The sequence below is a fragment of the Miniopterus schreibersii genome (assembly GCF_964146895.1).
Source record: "Miniopterus schreibersii genome assembly, chromosome: X".
Lineage (NCBI taxonomy): Eukaryota > Metazoa > Chordata > Mammalia > Chiroptera > Miniopteridae > Miniopterus > Miniopterus schreibersii.
In genome coordinates this window covers 98149446-98168615 of record NC_138104.1, presented here as the reverse complement: position 1 = coordinate 98168615, position 19170 = coordinate 98149446, and the positions used below count along the sequence as shown (strand labels likewise).

General features: G+C 39.6%; 1 protein-coding gene across 7 annotated transcripts; it reads left to right on the top strand.

Annotated features, from left to right (window-relative positions):
• The first annotated feature begins 113 nt into the window (after nucleotides 1–113).
• Nucleotides 114–15388, top strand: SCML1 (Scm polycomb group protein like 1). Of its 7 annotated transcripts, none has more exons than XM_081125856.1 (8): nucleotides 120–568; nucleotides 4345–4490; nucleotides 6038–6121; nucleotides 6604–6678; nucleotides 9894–9998; nucleotides 10393–10924; nucleotides 12253–12398; nucleotides 13606–15388. In XM_081125856.1, exons 2-8 carry the CDS (start codon nucleotides 4461–4463, stop codon nucleotides 13738–13740), a joined length of 1107 nt encoding a protein of 368 aa, XP_080981982.1. In that variant the 5' UTR covers nucleotides 120–568; nucleotides 4345–4460; the 3' UTR covers nucleotides 13741–15388. The 7 variants fall into 7 exon arrangements, with proteins under 7 accessions (XP_080981985.1, XP_080981984.1, XP_080981983.1 ...); XM_081125855.1 differs by having other exon boundaries at nucleotides 12247–12398; XM_081125854.1 differs by having other exon boundaries at nucleotides 121–568; nucleotides 10393–10933.
• The last annotated feature ends 3782 nt before the right edge of the window (nucleotides 15389–19170 follow it).

Below are 19170 nucleotides of genomic sequence, written 5' to 3'. Positions count from 1 at the left end.
CATGCGCCCTCGGGGTTGCTTGATAAACTGCTGCTGTGCGTCGAGGGCGGTCCCTGGTGCGTGCTGGGGTCCTGAGCATGCGGGAGGAGTTAGGCCGGACGTCACGTGATCTAGCTCGGCTTCCGGTGCGGCCTCTAGTGCGTCTTTGCCGTCGCAGCGCGGAGAGAGCCGCCGCCGTCGTCGCTGGGGGAGAGCCGCCGCCGCTCGGGGAGGGCCGCCGCCGCCGCTCGGAGAGGGCCGCCGCCACTGGGGGAGAGCCGCCGCAGCTGGGAGAGAGCCGCCGCCGCTCGGGGAGGGCCGCCGCCGCCGCCGCTCGGAGAGGGCCGCCGCCGCTGGGGGAGAGCCGCCGCAGCTGGGAGAGAGCCGCCGCCGCTGAGGGAGAGCCCCCGCCGCTCGGAGAGGGCCGCCGCCGCTCGGAGAGGGCCGCCGCCGCTGAGGGAGAGCCGCCGCCGCTCGGAGAGGGCCGCCGCCGCTGAGGGAGAGCCCCGCCGCTCGGAGAGAGCCTCTGCAGCCCGTCGCTTACCTTGTCTTCCGGAGGCCGGTGTGACAGGATTTGTCTCCAGAAAAGGTTTTATCCAGCGTCATTTTTCCCTCTCCTTGAACTCCCTTGTCTTGGGTGTGGGTGAGAAAACCGTTGAGCTATTTTAATGGCTGGGGAATTGCGGGGCGGGGTGGGAGGGCTCGGGGTGAGGAGAGAGGCTTTGCTGTGAGGGAAGAGGAAGAATTTGTTTTTCTGGAAGAACAAGTCTAGACTTAAATTTCAGCGGCGCTGAGGGGAGTGGGTCTGGTTGGTTCGGGCTGATTCCCACCGCCGCTCCCGGGATGCCTGGCCTGTGAGCTTTTGCGGTTTGGCCACTTGTTGCGTACTTGGTGCTGACTTTTGAGAACTAGTTGGTCTTTTTTCATTCTTTTTCGTCCTAGGCAGATCGAGGCATTGTTTTTTGAGGCTTTGATGGTAATCGGTTTTTATCAAAGGTAGTGCAGCCTCGCTGTTTTACTGTAAATACCTAAACGAGGAGAAAGAAAAGAAAGGTGTTAGGTTGAGCACGGTCCTTGGATAACTTCGTCTGTTGCGGATCCCTTCCTTCCCTACGCGGCTTTCCCGAAATTCGGACAACTCTAGGGTTTTAAACTGGTTTAATATTTCCAAGTCGTTATTTTTTTAAATTCTCACCTCAGGATATTTTTCCATTGATTTTTTTTTTTCCTTAGAGAGTGTGGAAGGGAGTGGGGAGAGAAACATCGTGTAAGAGAGACATCGTTTGGTTACCGCTCCCCCCCCTCCCCTCCGGTCCTTAACCGGTAATCCAGCCCGGGACCTTCGGGTGCGCAGGCCGACTTTAACCACCGAGCAACGCCTGCCAAGGCGGCACAGAGCTTTGTTTAAAAAAAAAAAAAAATAGAGTGGCTTGGCTGTTGTAATCTGCCCTGTTTGGCTATGTATTCCTTGCAGTTTGCTTTCGGGTGAAGGGTCGCTTTCGTCCCATCCCGCACCATTGTGGTAAGTTGACGGCAAGTGAATGCCTTGTACCTTGGGAGCAGAATCTTCAAATGACTTTTGAAAAATGTCTTTGAAATGTCTTTAATGTCTAAAATACGTCTTATAAAAACCAGATGGCTTTTTGGTCTTATGCTGTCAAGAATTTAGTTTTTCTATCGTAAAATATGGATGAGCATTTTAAGTAAACTCATTTTGCAGGATTTTGAATTTAAAGAATTATGCTAGTTTTGCAAAATTTAGTCATGGTCGGGCTCTAAGAAAATGTTGCACAAGCTTTATTTACCTTGTGGGAAGAAGGGAAAGGAAAACAAAGTTTTTGCTGTGCCTGCTATGAAACAAGACATGATGCTGATTGCTTAACTGTGTCATTTGGTCTTCACAGCCCTGTGAAGTAGATATTATTCCAACTTTACAGGTTAATAAATTAGGGCACACAGAGATTAAATACCTGCCTAAATCAAAATAATAAAATAATAGTAGCCAAAAGTGGGTGCCCTTGCTATGCTAGTCATTGTTCTAAGCACTTGACATATATTAATTCATTTAATCCTCGCAACTCTGTGAAGTTGGTACTATTATCCCCATTATACAGATTTTTTAAAGTAAGCACAGAGAAATTAAGTAAGTTGTCCAGAGTCACACAGCTAGTAAGTGGAGGAGGAACTGGGACCCAAACCCAGGTATTTTGGCCCCAAGCCTAAGTCTTAATGGTATTTGAAGTTGCCTCTCATGTGCGACAATTGCCTTAAAAGCATTAAAGTGAGTGTTCTGGTACTGGGGAAAGCAGTGTCACTTCCAGATGGGGTGACATAGTACCTTTGCTTTGTGGATCTGGAACCTGAATTAAGCCTGGAAGTTGAATAGTTTCTCCCAGGTGGAGACATGGCAGGATATCTTGGGCAGAAGGCATGACAGGAGTGAAGAGATTCAGAATGCAAGACAGGTGTTGATTTGTGCATGGGCGCCTCAGAGGTAGAAATTGAATGGTAGACTCAATGCTCGTGGCTTCTGTGTCTAGCTGCAGCCAAGTTTTTGCATTACTGTAATTATTCAGTAGGGAATTGTCTGATTGTAAGAGTGTATGACAATGGTTGGCAAACTTTGTCTATAAAAGGCCAGATAGTCAATATTTTAGGCAGCTTAGAGCCAAGGGACAAGTGGTAAGAGGTGACCTCTGAGAGGTGTGGAGGCTTCTGACTTTGCTTTGTAAGGACCTTGTAGACCTTAATAGGAGTTTGGATTTTATATTGTTATTGTTATAGAAGGGATTCCATGTGATTTGAATAATTAAGACTGTGTAAGGAAGACACATAGACTCTGGAGCCAAACTGCACCACACTTACTAGCTATGAGACTTGGGTAAATTATTTAAACTTTTTTTGCCTCAGATTTCTCGTAAAGAAAATGGGAATAATAATAGAGCCTGCCCTGTAGGGTTGTCAGGAATACTAAATGAGTTAACACATCACTTAAAACATTGCCTGGCAGAGTAAGCAGTAAAATCTCTCTTAGATATTATTATCTGTACCTTGTGTTATATTCCAAATTTTCTAGAGTGAAAAAATATATGTATATAAATCTATAAAACAAAATTGTTAGACATACAGTGAGAGTGTAAAATACTATTAGAGTTGGGAAACTTTTAACTTGCTATTTTCATTCTGTGAGAGTTCAGGTAGAGGTATAAGATTGCTCTGCATGTTCTTTGTAAGAGCAAAACTTCAGAAGTGGGACATCCATGAATAGGGACTGTTTAAGTGAATAATGGCTATCTGTGTGGTAGGAAACTAAGAAGTTGGTAAAGTGACTGAGGTATATCTAAAAGTATTGGTTTTGAAAGACTTCTTCCGCTATTGATTACTTTTGCCCGTTTTGTTGAATTTTAGATTGAATCATACCCTGTGTTCTCTTTTGTATCTGGCTTTTACTCAGTGTTATGGTTGTGAGATTAATCCTTATTGTGTATAGCAATAGTTAATTTCTTCTTGTTGCTGTGTATTATTCCTTTGTCCAAAATACCAGAGTTTAATTGTTCATAGTTTGTTATTATCTGGAAAAATACACATAGTCCAAAACAGTAAAATTTGTTTGAAGTTACAGCTCAAATTGGATGTATTTTATAACTGAATATTTCCCACAGTATTAGCCTACATTTATCTAACTTGAGAGTTAATTTTCCATTCTGACTGTCATTACTGGCCTCCATGTACCCTCCCCTTCCAGTGCCAGGATTCCAGCCAGGGTTCAAATCCCTACTACAGGATATAATATGATTACATTGTACTCCATGTTTTTTCCTATTTGCAGAGTTAAGTGACTCAGAACCATAACCAAGACTACATACATTTATTTAGGTTTAATATAAAATTTAACTATGGAAGCAACCATAGTCTTAGAGCTGAAATGACCTTAGGGATAATCTCACCCATTTTTTACCTGAAAGATGAGGAGGTGGTGTCTCAAGTGGTCTGCCCAGCCCACGCCCTGGTGGGGACCCAATCTGGAACACATTTGGAACACATCCTGACTCACATTTGGAGGCATGCTGGGGTTCCTTTACCAAACCAGTTAGGAATGGTGTTTTCTTGTTTCCAGCATTTACTCTGGCCTTTAAATTGTGAAGCATTCACTTCACAATTTGGAATTGTGTTTGATCTTGACTCTTATTCCTACGAGAGTGGGCAGTGTAGCCCTTCAAGCTTTAGAGGTTTATTCTAAATCATGAATGGGAAAATTATAAAATTCAACCAGGACTCCAATTTGAGTTGGCATTGTGAGAACATATCCATACAAAATTTATTAAGGTAGTGTGTAAAGTAACATTTTTATGCATTGCTTTTCAGGAATAGAAGGCTTATCAGCCCTAGGTGACCAAGCAGTTTCACAAATAAATTATCCAGCAAGTGTAAAAATAATTAGGTCCAACTCAGAGAAGTGAAGTTGCTCCTGTTGCACAACGATGTCTAGCTGCTCGAGTGAAGTTGATGTGGTTTGTATTTCAAATTGAAAAAAAATGTGCCTTTGTTCTGTTCATTGTGCTATATTTCTTTTCTAAATTGAATTTAATTTCAAGCAGATATCATAAGTGTTTAGTTCATGAGATGTGACAGTGATCTATAAAGCTATGAACATTCATATACAAGTTTGTGAACAGATACTAACATTTCTTTTGAGTAAATGCTCAGGAGTTGAATTGCTAGGTCATAGGGTTGATATAATTATAACTTTATGAGAATGTGCCAAACGGTTTTTCAGAGTGTTTGTGGCTCTTGTACGTTCTGTCACATTGTATGTTTCTAGATCCCTGAAGATGAATAAAAATATAAATTTTTAAGCTGTATATAATTTGGCTTAACAGAAAACACATTCTTATATAAGGATGTAGATATTACTGCCACCTAAGTGGTAAGGCAATTTTTTAAGTTACATCAGTCCTAACATTTTTTATCTTTGGAGATAATGTTAACTGCCTACAAAGAGTCCATTTTTTTCTGACATAATTATGTGAAAGCACTTGGAAACGCATAAGGCACAATACAAGGGTAAGATAGGATATTTTTATAAGTACTAATCTATAGCAATTCCATATTATTTTGGTTATATCATTTGAAACAGACATGCATAGCTTTATGCTTATTTTAAAATTATTCCTATAGTTCATAGTTCATTCTTAGAATAAAGAGTTAACTAAATGAAATTTAATAGTTATTTACTATCTATTTATTTAAAACATTCCAAAAAATATTTTAAGGTGATTTAAAGAATAACTTATCAAGAAAAGGTGAAGGGATTGAGAAGTACAGATTGGTAGTTATAAAATATTCATGGGGATATAAAGTACAGCATAGGAAATATAGTCAATAATATTACAATAACTGGTACCAGGTGAGTACTAGAAATATGAGGGGGAACACTTTGTAAAGTATGTGATTGTCTTAACTACCATGCTGTATACCTGAAACCAATACAAAACAATATTAAATGTTAACTGTAATTGAAAATTTTTTTAATTAAAAGTGCTCCTGGAAAAAAAAAAGCCTTGGTAAAAAAATTATGTAGAAATATCTGGAATTGAAGATGTTTTATGATTATTGTTTCACTAGCAATAATTAACTTACATACTTATTAATTAAAACAAATCTTAATCAGGAAAATAAAGGTTTAATAAACTTTTTTAAAGAAATAGGTACTCAAGTGTTTCCTATTTTGTCCATAGAGTGGCACTGTTGGATGGTTTAAAAATCCAAAGCCATGTAACATGGTTCTTTGTGATTAGAAATATTTGCTGTTATAGCAGTTCTGGTGCCAGATTACTAGAAGACGACTAGTCTTTCTACCCTGAGGTACACAAGAGGTTTTGCAAGTAGTCCCAGTCTTTTCTTGTAGTCATAGTATTTATTTACAATGGGCAAAGGTCCTTTAATACCACAGATAGGCTTTTGGAGTTTCTTGAAAGTGAAATTGAAGTCCTCAGTGTTTTTTTTTTTAGTTCGATCTTTCATGCTTCCTTTTAGTTTACTAATAAATCTTCCTTAGGTAAGAACTCGAATATCTACTTGTGATGATGATAACGGCGTTCTTTATGCATATGAACCAAAGCCTGCTGATGCATATGTCAATGTAAGTAATGTTAATTGCCATTTGCCAAATATAGTAACAGTTAACCATTTTAAAGATATTTAAATTCTTCATATACTGTAGAGCACCTCTAAACTACACTCAAAAAATATTACTCTCTCATGAATTTGTTTGCCTCCTTTCATTAGACATTGAGCATTTAACCATTTTACTTCCCTCTTTTTCTTATATATTAGTAGAGAATTGGGAGCAATACTCATTTTCAGTACAAAACTCTAAACGTAGGTCATTCTAATATAATAAATTCTTTTCCTTACTCCCTCTCTTAATTAGCAATAGTCATTTCTATTATCATTAATGTGAGTTTTTTATTTTGTCTCTGCTTTAGATTAAGATTTCTGAAATTCTAAAACGTTGGTAAAAAGTAAAAACAATTTAAATAAATATAAACTGTTTTTTATCCTTTATGTTCAGTTTGGCTCTTACAGAAGTAAACCATTAATACTTAATATTTAAAATCTTAGCAGCAAAGTGTTCTGTCTGACACATCCTATGAAGAGCAACAAAAAACAATTGTGGATGTCCTGAGTCATTGCCAGGTACCAAAGTTCTGTCTGTCAAATGTAGTTTTCCAAAGTATTAAGCTGAAATCCTCTTTATCTTATATAAGTATACAATTAGTTGAACTTTTGCTGTATTAAATTATTTATAATCATCACTCCATTGTGGTAACTTTTTTAAAAAAAATATATCTTTATTGATTTCAGAGAGAGGAAAGGAGAGGGAGAGAGAGAGAAACATCAATGATGAGAGAGTCATTGATCGGCTGCCTCCTGCAATGTCCCCCACTGGGGATCGAGCCCGCAACCCAGGCATGTGCCCTGACCAGGAGTCGAACCCCAATCGCCTGGATCCTAGGTCGACGCTCAACCTCTGAGCCACGCCCAGCCGGGCTTTTGTGATCACTTTTAACAGTTTCTAATTTGGATAGCATCTGTAGGTGAAAACTTTGAAATAGCAGTATGTAGATTTTATAGCTCCCCCCCCCCAAAAAAAAGCCCTTAACTGATTAAATGTAGTTATATCTATCTCATCTAGATTGTTCAATATGTAATTTCTCCAACATACTCTTTTTAAGGAAATTGGCTGATTTGGGTGAAATGTATGTAGTATGTGCCTAAATGCATGTCAAGATATCTCAGTTGAAACAAAATGACAGCCTACCTATTTTTACAAGAGTATATCTTACATAGTTTTGAAGGGATTTTGTAAAAAATATGTTGCTAGAGATAGATGTATGTAATTATCAAGGATTTTGTGAGCTGCATACCCTAGAGCTAATGAACATTTATAAAAAATGTTTCTTAACGTATCGAGTATCTTGAATAACATGAGTTAGCATACTTTGAAAATTAAAGAATATTTATGTGAGTATTTTTATTACTGAGAACAGAAGTGGAATGCTTAAAGGGAACATATCAAGTCTTCTGGGGAAGCTGTATATAGAGGGTGGGCCGTAGTGGGAGGGAAGGTTCTGATTTTGAGCAGCGCTATTCCTGGCCTGCCTTACTTAAGCATCCACAACGACTTAGGTGGACACTGCTCTGCCAGGGCATTCTGAGCAGTTGTGCAGGATGTGGTGGGATGTAGCACCTAGGATATATAAGAAATGCTCAGGTCCCAAAGTCATAGCCCTGGAATGGCCAGAAGGGATCCACTCTGTTTCTCCTAGTGTGCCAGCTCTCTCCTTTCTTCAACTCCTCTTACCTGTCTAGACCCTGTGGTGCAGCACTTTCATCTCTTCTTTTTTTTCCTTCCCCAGCATCCTCTTTAGTAAAACCCCAGCCCTGTGCCTGCTGGGAAGCAGAGGGGAGGACCTCTGCTGGAACCTGTACACTCACTGCCTGATAATCCTCCAGCAGCTCTCTAGTCGGCTCCTTCTCCCATCCCCCCACGAGCTCCAGGCACCCAATCCTTGCTGCTTGTTTAATGGAGAAAATGGAGGGTGTGGAGCAGAAATCCCTTCCAAGCCCTAATTCCTCTCCCCACAGCCAACAAACTTGCTTGGGATCCATTCCTCTTCTGGTGTCTTCCTCTCTGTAAGGCTAACACCTCTGCTGGTTTCTGTACCTGACCTTCTTTCCCTGTGCTCAGACACCTGCCTTCATGCGTCATCCCTCTCTCTCCTGTACCTTCAGCCTCTGTGTCTATCACTCTCAGCATATTCTCCCACAATTTAAAAAATGACTTCTTTAGCCTCCCATCCCTCCTTCACTGTCATCCTTCCTCCCTCCTTCCCTTAATAACCCAGCTCTTTGAATATCAGTTATGTTCACTATCTAAACATCTGACTTCCTGTTTTCTCTCTGGGTATTTTCGAGTACACTATTCCTTCTGCCCTGTGTGTCCTTCCATGCAACTTTACTAAGTGAACATGTCCTCATCTTTTAATTCTCAATGTAGACATTTGCCTGTCTGAAACCACCTGCCAATCTGGGTTAGGTCTTGCTCTTCTGTGTTCACTTAGCCTCCTGTTCTTACCTGTGCCACAATAGTAATAATAGTAATATTAATATTAATGGATGATTGAGTGTTGTTAGACCAGTCGTCATGTAGTATTGTTATGTTAGTATGAACAATACTATAGCACCTTGCTTTGTCCTCAAGAGAACTCAGATATCTTTTTATCCTGATTCTGTACATCAGGAAATTGAGGCACAGAGAAGTTAAGTAACTTCACCAAGGTCACAGAGCTAGTAAGTGGCAGAACTCTAATATTTAAACCCAACCTTATTCCCCCTAGAGTCTGCACTGTTTACCTTAGTGCTGTAGGCCAATCAGTGGGTCTTGCACTTGATTGGGCATCAGAATCACCTTGAGAGCTTGTGAAAACACAGATTGCTGCCTCCACTCTGAGTTCCCAACTTATGAGGTCTGGGGTAGGGCATTTTGCATTTCTAGCAGGAGAGCATTGAGGCTGCTGGTCCACGGTCCACACTTTGAGAACCCCTCCTCCAGGCTGCTACTCACTTTTTCTGTTGGAAGCATCTCTTTGTCTCTCTCCAGCTGAAACGGGAGTTCCTAAGGACAGGAGCTGTTTGGTTTTTCTTAATGTCCATGTTTCCAGCATCTAGCAAAGTGGTTCTGACAGGTGGTAGGTAGGCCCTCAATAAATGTTCATTAGAATGAGTGAATGAGGAAATCACTCTGGTCTATTACTTAAGTGTATTTTTTGCCTGAATGAAATTTCTGTGTATTCAAGAATTCTCAGGTTCTGTCAGTCACATGCCTGACTGGCATATAGGGATGTGTACTTAGAGATTTTATGGTGTTAATTGTTGATTGCATGATTTTAAAATGTTTTGAAGCCAGAAGTCACATCTGATATATTTGACTCACTGTTCTTTCCAGACTGGAATGCTCACTGCCTATTAGTTCATGTCAGCATCATATCGAAAGAGGTTCTTTGGCTTTTCAGTAGATTTGAAAATTTCTTTCCTAAAATAGTACCTTCCTTGATGTAAAATGACTCCATCATAAATGTGATGGGTTATAGGAATTGTGGTACATTTACTTTCCAGAATTAAGCTTCTTAAAATGCTTGTATGACATGGAGTAGTAGTGTAGGAAGTTTGCACTCCTTATGTCAACCAGCTGGGCTCTATGTCACCAACAACCAGGTATCAAGTCGGAAGCAAGACATTTCTGATGGCTTGAGAACTTTTCCCCCCTAGCAGTCAAAATTTGACTTAGTGGTATATTCTTATATGTTTTCTCTTGACGTAGAACCTGCTAATAGATTGTATTATTATAGGTCATCCAGGATGCTATTCAAAACCTGGATAAGAAGTTTGATGCCATTAATGGAAAGGTTTCAAAAATTTACCGTTTTCGTACAAAATTAATCTGGCAAAATCGCGTAAGTGTCATAAAAATATTTTCACAACTATAATAAACCTCTGGTTTCTGAAATTGCCCGTCAGTTAGAAGTGAGAGAGAACTAGTAAGTCTGAGATTGCAAGGCTGATCCTTACTTGTAGCAACAGATGGGAAACTAAACTAGGAAGAATGTTGAAGTTTAGGTTTGAGAAATGTATTAAAAATGGGTATTTTTATGTTTGTAACCATAATGTATAAAATGCAATCGAAAGGTAGGGTTGAAGAGGAATAAAAATCATACAATTAAGTAGAACATTAATCTTTAATAATAGAAAGCATTGTTGCATAGATAATAAATATTAATGTATTCACTACTTTATTTACTGTTTGCTCACTCACAGTTGGTTTATTATGCTGGGTTTCTGTCATTTCAGAAGCCACTTGGATATGCATACAAGCATTATACTTACCTGCTTTCTAGAAAGGTCAAATTGCAGAAAGCAAAGAAGAAGGATGTGCCTCTTCCCGCTTCATTCTCTTGTACTGAAAGTTATAGCCCAACTACACCAGTGAGAAGACCAACAGATGATTTCCAGAGCAATATTGTAGGAACATATTGCCCTTCACAGGATTCCCTGATAGAGAATCACGAGTCATACTACGATGACCAGGAGGCGCGCCTTAGCCAGAGTCCAACATTTCCTCCTGTCTACACACAGGCGGATCCTCCATATTACACTTCCACTGATCCAGTGCAGTGCTCCCCTGCTGCGCCCTGCTTTGGCAGTTCAGGGGCACACAGCACCGCTAGTGTCTTCTCAGCTGCCCAAGCTTCCACATCAGTACCTGCAGCCATGCTGGACCAAGGCAAATCCAGTCCAGCACACAACCCTGAGACGATGACTTACCCAACTTTGCTGGAAAATGAGAGCCTCGGCCATGCTGCCTCATCTCCCCGTGTCCCAGGTATCGTTGGTGAGTGTGAAACAACACGTATTACAAGTAGTACTATTTAACCTATATTCAACATCCTAGGTGCAAGCTAGTGGAAGCTGTTAGTTTCCTGTTTTGAGGGCTGGTTTTGGGTGATTCTCATAATGATGACTGTGATTCTCATAAATGATGACATTTATTAAGTGTTTGTTATGTGCTAGATACTGCTAATGAATTGACATGCCTCTTCTCCGCTAATACTCATAATGATCCTATTATGAGTGTTTCATCTTTTGTTTTTCTTTACCCTTTTCCTGGGTAAATACTCAGAATGCTCTTGAAATGGCCAGAGCCAGGATCATAGGAAAGAAAAGGTATACCTTTGGCTAATTCACACACAAGAAAGATCAAAATAATATTGATAGTCCTTGGTTAGAGAAACAAATCTTCCTAGGGAATTACAAAACCCACTTCTGTTATCACACACTATAGAGAGTTGAGTGCTCTAGTTGAAAAAATGAGTACTTGTCTAGACACAGAAATTTCGGCATGACTTATTGCACATCACAGCTAAAACTTTGTTATATGAGCACTTCAGTTTCATATCTCCGTTATTTTTTCAACATATAAACCTTCAATCAAAACAGCTATTACTGTGTAATTAAATTCAAAAGAAGTATTGAATGTAATGTTGAAATTACTTCTGATCTAGCTGAGCATAAAGTCATCTTGTTTTCTTCAAAATTCAGATAAGCATTTAAGCCTTGAGAGACAGGAATTTAAAGAGTAAAATGATGCTTAAAATATCAATAGTGAATATATAGGAGAGATTCAGTAAAGAACTAATTTGGTTCTCAAAGATAATGGGGTTTTTGAAATTCATTGATTAAAGTGAATAAATGTACGCAATTAAAAAACTAAATTTGGGGAATTTCCATTGTATTTAGCTAGTAACATAAGTCTAATCTAGACAGACCAATAAGAGAGAAATTCATTGAAATACTTAAAAAAGAGTAATAGGTTAGCTTAGATTAACCTAATTGACCCAAGTAACACATCTTTTGCTGTATTTGCGTGTGGCCAAAGAGGACTCAGATTGCTCAGTCTGTTTTATGAGCTTTGAAGCTTTAAGGTAACTTCTGAAGCTGCTTTTGTTGTTCAGGGGGAGGTCGGATGGGACACTCATGGGCACCCATCCTCACTTCATCTTTAAGCTTTCACTGGATTTTATACTTCCTTGCCAGGGTGCCTAACACGTTTCCAGGAATGAGACCATTACTCCCTACCTAACATCTCTTCTTTCAGGAAAATGATCAGGTCAGGTATGATTTGTCTCCCCCCCCCCCCCATTGAAGCTGCAGGTTCATCAGTTGGAACTGACCTGTATATGCTAAAACAAAACTTCCCTGATGACCCTTCAACTTGGACCGTAGAGGAAGTGATCCTGTTTCTGCAGCAAGCAGATCCTGAGACACTCGCCCCTCTCGCTGACATCTTCAGGCAACATGTAATGTATCTTTTGATCTGGTTTTCCTGCCTTTGAGTTGACTTCTGTGCAGGCTCTTCAGTTGGATACTGATTAGTGTGGATGGTGGGGAACCCTATGAAGTGATTTTTCCATATGTGTGACAGGTTACTTTGCTCAAAGTTAGATCCTTAAGTGGTAGAGGTTGGATCTGTGCTGTAAATGGGTACTCAAGTACCTAAAATACTGCAGGTCTTCAAGTTCTTAAGAGAAGATGGTTCAGCACACTCACTCACTCTCAGGTGCCTTCTCCTTTGTAATGACACCTGTGACACCCCACAAAGGTGTTGTCCTAGTTATGATGCCTGATGAATCCAGCAACTGACTCCATTTGGCTCAGTTCTATTAACCTTACATGGTTATTGACAGTTGGGGATGCTGATATTGTCCTGCCATTTACAAAGTAACATGGAATAAATTTTTTATAAGTTCTAATTTCTTTAATTTCTAGTTTTACATAATAGAAAAAGCATAGAAGGTGCCTAACAAAGGGAGTACTCGGATTTCAGATCTTTTCAGACAGTGATATATGATTCAGTAAATTTTTATTTTTAAACCAGATCTCATGAAAACCAAATAATAGGCTCCAGTGGCATCAGTTGATTAATAAAGAATTTAAGAAGGTTGCCTGTGTCTATCAAGTCAAATTTTATAGTTTTTTCCTAGTGGATAAAATTAGTGGCCACATATCTGATACACCCTTTTAAATAGGGTGCGAAAATCAATAATTAGTTTTGGCATCTTTTTAGCATCAGACAACTGATTAGCTCATTTACAGTTTGCATTGATGCTACCATACTCATTCCTGGCCTTTCTAAAAACATTAATGACCATCTGAAACTCATTTCTACCATTCACACTTTTTACTCTATCATAGCTATTTTCCCTATTTTATTCATCATACAGTATTTAAAATTAGGTAATTTGACACTTAGGACATTTTTAGGATATTAGGTTAAATATCCTTTTTCTTAACATTTGAAGTAAATTTACAAATGATCAAACGATGCTTCAGCTGTACAAATTATATCTTTTAATAGTTTTCATCAAGCAGATGCATATTCAAAGAATGTAGAACTGGAATGAGCTGCCCTCTAATTGATGTTACTTGTTCTTATATATAAAGAAATGACCATTCTGATAAAATATGAAAACATTATTAATTATTGTAATTGCCTTCTCTCCATAGGACATTGATGGGGCAGCTCTGCTATTGCTCCAGAGTGAAATTATGATAAAGTATATGGGGATTAAGCTGGGGACAGCTCTGAAGGTGTGCCACTACATCGAAAAGCTTAAAGTGGAAAAAGGCATTGAAGATTGAAAAATCGTTTGTGTAGATTTACATTGGACTTAATTCTGGGAGACCAATGCATCTTGTTGTAAAATCATTCTGCCCTTAGAAATGTTTGTGTTGAAGTTTTCTCTAAAAATTTGTTATATCTGGAATCGCAGAACTACATTGCAGTTTATTCTGCTTCTTTAGAAACCATTTAACACATTACTAGTAGTATATTCAAATTGGTAGTTGATTCTGGATATCTTTTTATTATTGTCATTGTATAGTTTAAAAATATACTTCATATGAGAAACACCTTTGATTTCAGTTAATGTTTATGTATAGAGCCAAAGTAGCTAAATCCCAAAGAGAAATTTAATAAGATCCATGAAAGTTTTCCTTAGAAGAGAATTTAAAGATACAACTGCAGACATCATCTCTTTCTCAAACACTTTTTGTCTTTTATAGCAGTGTTCAGTTTGTGTTCTACCCGTTTCCGAAAAGGGAATAGCCATATAAATTACTGTCCTTTTGTTATTTCTCTGTGTGTTATATTTCTTCATATTTAAAGAAAAAAATAACTTTATAAGCTTTCATAAATTGTTCCTACCAGTTTTTTGATAAATTATAAGATAGAATGGTTGTTTTATGCAATAGATCTTACAGTACAAGGGAGGTTTGGTTAGAGTCTGGTTATATTCTTTTCCATTCAATTTACATGTTTTAAAACTTTAAAAAAATATTGTTGAAAGTATTACAGATGTCCTTCTTTTCCTCTGCTTCACCCCCACCCCGCCCTAGGCCTTCCCCACGCTATTGTTTGTCCATGGGCTATAACTTTTAAAATATTTTGCATAAGCTCAGATATTTAGCCATTTATAACTCCCATCTCCCTGTGAAGATGCCTGTGTCCAAATTTTAAAAAGATGTATATTCATATGGATACTGTTTCATACTTATATTTTATTCTGTATCTGAAGTATACACACAAGTGAATCTGAATTTAAAATGGCACTTTGTACTTCTACATATAGTGAGATGTTTTTATTCTGTAATGAATATGCACATCATTTGCCATCACAAGTACTTCTCAGCTCACTCTTCAGGGTTTCCATACAGGAAAGTTCTCTGTCCTGTGCAATATATCTTTTCATTTGCTTTCTGAGCCAGTTATTCTACTAAACTTTGGAAGGTTCATTAGTTCTGATTTGTCATTTTGGACTTTAGAACTTTCAGGCAAAACATATTCATTGTTTTGTTATTTATTGCATTATTATATTGTATGACATTAGTTGTAATATTTATAAGCTATGAGAATTGGTGCTAATTGTATTAGCCATTTGTTGTAAATGTTCGCCAGGGGCCAGCATGTACATTTTCTTTTTAGAAAACCAAGTGTCCTTTACATTTATAAACAAATGCAACGATTTGCTGGGCATATGTGATCTAAAGAGTTAGTTATCTCTTTAGAGATAGTTTATCTATGTTACTCCTTTTGTGTTAAAAGAAGAGTTAGTTTATCTATGTTACTCCTTTTGTGTTAAAAGACAAAATTCTAATTTACACTTTTAACCTCACAAATTGTTTGAAAGTGCTGTGTCCAGCTGAACAGTCCTCAGGTGTTTATACAAATACTATGTTTTACAGTTCTCAAATTTTAAAATATAATAAAGTTAAATAACTACAAAAACTAGTGTCAAAGCCTCAGTTGTGATTTTCTGTCATCTCATTCCATTTATGTATGAATTGGTTTTATTGAAAGAGAATCACTCTAGTAAGTTTGTGGTTTTATATGTCAAAATACAGTGGCACCTTGGTTTTCGAATGTAATCCATTCCGGAAGACCAAGCTCTGAAACGTTTGAAAACTGAGGACTCAACAGCCGACAGCTGGGCCTCAGGATCCTGCCCTCAGTGGAAGCCGTGTGGCATGTTCGACTTCCGAAGCGGGTTTGAAAACCAAAATGATCTTCAACAGAGACATTCGAAAACCAAGGTACCACTGTATTCTACTTTTAACACTTGACCTCAGTCTATGGGTGAACAGATTCCTAGGGGTAAACGGCTGGTGTCTTGCACTGTTCCCCTGGGTTCTCCTTAAACGAGAACCCAGGGGAACAGTCAGAAGCTAAATCAGTGAGCTCTGTCCACAAACCCTTTGTTACTTGCAATGTTATTGATGGAGTGAGTTTGCTAGAAAATGCCAGGGCCCCCAGATTGTCCCACCTGAGTACAGTCTGGCTGGCGATTCTGGCTGCTCCTTCACCACCAGGGCCAGAAACCATACTGCCTCTCTGCCTTCAGCTCTCCCAGCTTACGTGCTGGGAAGGCCTTAGAGGCTCAGGGTTGGGGTTGAATTGCCTTCAGCATCTGACTCCTCAGCCCACCCGCCCCAGGAGCTGCTGCTCAGTGCCTGGGCTGTTGCTTCTCGACAGCCTGTCCTGTAAGTTCACTGAAGGTGACAGAGCCATAACAGGCTCCAGAGGTGATGCTCAAGTGACTAGAATGGGACATCCGTTTGCTGTCTGAGACGGGTGATTCAGAACCATTTTCTGGTTTGTAAATTATTAGTGCAGAGAATAGCATGTTGTGTTAGCCTCCTGCAAACTTGCCAGGCTTTTAAAATAATCTTTTCTCTAGTTTTGCCTCTCAGTCCACCTTGGACACTGTGTCTGTGGCCAGAATTTTGCAACCAGAGCTCTGAAGCGCTCTGGGCACATTGAGCATTTGCTTTCGTCTGCGTGATTTCTGATGGTTGGAGTATCTTACAGGACATATTCCAGAGAAGGATTTCCCAGACTTTTAAATCCGGCCACCTCTGTAAGCATGAAAAAGCCATGCCTTTCTGTAATATTATTAGAAATTAAAAATTCAACACCACAACTGGGAACAGTGTAATTGGGAGGAAAAGCGCTGCTTTTTCAGTCTGCAGAAGGGATTGTACTCAGTTGGCTGAGGAAATGAAGTGCATTTACATTTTGGGGCCTGTTTCTAGACTGTCATGCTGGGACCTGCTTTGTATCCATAAGTCCAGGGAATGACGGGGGCCTCTAGGGGAGGGAAACCAAACCAGGGCCCACCTTCAGAATGCATGGCAGACAGTGTTCCACTCCCTCCCGACGTTCCCCCTCTTGTCCAGCAGCTTGATGGGATTGATCCTTGAAAGCGCCTCTCCCCAGTGAGTGCAGACTCAGCTCGAGCTTGCCCACGTTTCCTGATACACACGAGACAACTCTGGTGTTACGGGACCACCTTCCCTAGCTTTAGGGGCAATATCATCACTGAGGGGAGATCCTTCAGACATAAGGGGCCGAGCTCCTCCCCTCAAGCTGCCTAGAACATCATTGAGGGGATTCAACATTCATGGAAAGGAGAGCCTCAGGCTGCTTATGATACAGCATGTGAGCGAGCCCCAAGTGGCTGTGAGTGGTGTCATAATACTTCAGTTACTCTGTGTCTTGCTCTTCAGCTGAAGGACTAAAGCCCTTAATTAAGCACAGTCATTTGGAGAAATAACCCCTCAGAGGCAAGGGGGCGGCCAGGGCAGGGTTATGGCCTCTGCAGGCCCTGCTTCACCTTTGACCTCCCCTCTTCACCTGTCTGGGCTGGCGTGGGCTGCTCAAGTCCCTTGATGCGTGGGGGGTGGGGTGGGGGAGTCATACTCCACCAGGCACAGAAGTCAATCCTTTGGAAGCAGATTGAACATGTAGCATGCTAGGTTTATATAAGATGAGAAAAGTTAAAGCTCTTTGACATTTAATGTACAGACTGACTAATGTAAAGTGTTCTAAAGTACTGCATGGTGGTGACAGTCATGACCACCCCAGTCCAAACTGCCCCCTGTGCTTAGAGGTACAAAGCCTGGAAGCAGCATTTCCCATACTCCCTTACCAGTGGGGTGGGTTCCACTCTACGAGCGGGAAGAAGGAAGGTCAGGAGAAGCAATCTTCCACTGCTGGCTGCTCAGGAGTCCCTTCTCAAACCCTGACTGGTCGACCTTCCTCCCAGTGTTGTCCTGCCCACTGTTTGGAGGGAAGGGTAGAAGTTCCACAGGGAGGGGTCTTTTTTTCCGCTAGTTTGAATAAACTAGTATGTTTAACCAAATGTAAAGCTTCTTTGATTGTGAGATATGCTATTGTTTTATGAACCAAATAGGAAAGAATGCCACCTATAAAACTATCACCATCAGTTTCAATATGCAACCAATTTCACAGATGTTAAGATGTGAAAAAACGAGTGACTTAAGATGCATTAAAAGTTAACTCTCCGAAGCTGAACTTAGAGATTTATAGAGATCAATGTAAAGAAACTGAGAACTAAACACTGACATTGTAAGCTCAGGTGAACCGCAAAAGAACAGAGCTGGTCTGAGCTTTGTAAGAACCACAGTACAAACGAAAACATAAGCAATCTAAGTGGTCTGCCCAGGATTCACAATTATTAAGACTTTGAAATGTGAAAGTCTATCCCCTATGACAAGCAAAAAGCCTTGCCACTAATGCTAGCTAGAATGACAGCATCACAGTTAGCAAGAGGTTTAACAATTTCCTTGCATGCAGCAAGGGAAAACAAGCTGGAATGATTATAGACTAACACAGTCTTAAAGACATGACATCCAAGTGCCACACTTAGATGTTTTTTAGATCCCGATTAGAAGAAACCAACAGTAAAAACGCATTTATGAGAGAATTCAGTAAATGTAATCACCCAGTGGATATTAGACAGTGATACCCATGGTATTATGTTTTGAAAGGGGGTTGCCCTTACCTCTTAGAAATGCATACTGAAGTTTTGCAGATGAGATATCTCGGGCTGTTTTGAAAGAATCCAGCAGAGAATAGGGTGTAGATAGAATGGAATTAGCCCTGTGTTGTTTTTTGTGTATGCCAGGTGATGACGACATGGAAGAGCATTACAAAAATTTCTGTATTCTTATGTGTTTGAAAATTCCCCCAAAAAAGTTTAAGTAAGTATTCAGAATATGAAAGCAAAGCTACCTGTTTTTTTAGAGATGTCTAAATTCAAGCAAATTCTGTCCATACAGAATTGCACTAAGTTGATCATATTTAAATGCCTTCCTCAAGATTTCTTAATATTAGCTGAAAACAGTTAAGCTGAGAAACACCTGTTCTGCCTGATGTGGTTAAAAAAGAAAAGGTTGAAGTAATATATATGTTATGTATATATATTATATATATGTTACATATATATGTTATATATATTATATATGTTACATATATATGTATATGTATATGTGTGTGTATGTGTGTGTGTGTGTATATATATATATATATATATATATATATATATATATATATATTATGGTTTCAAGTGAAAATGCATTCTTTGTTCAGCAAATACTATTGGAAGGCATGTAGAAAACATTGTGAAGAACTAAAGAGACAGGAGGCAGCCATCCTGCTCTTGCCATGTGCTGCTGTTGGAGGGCCCTCCCTGCTTCAGATCTACCAGCAGC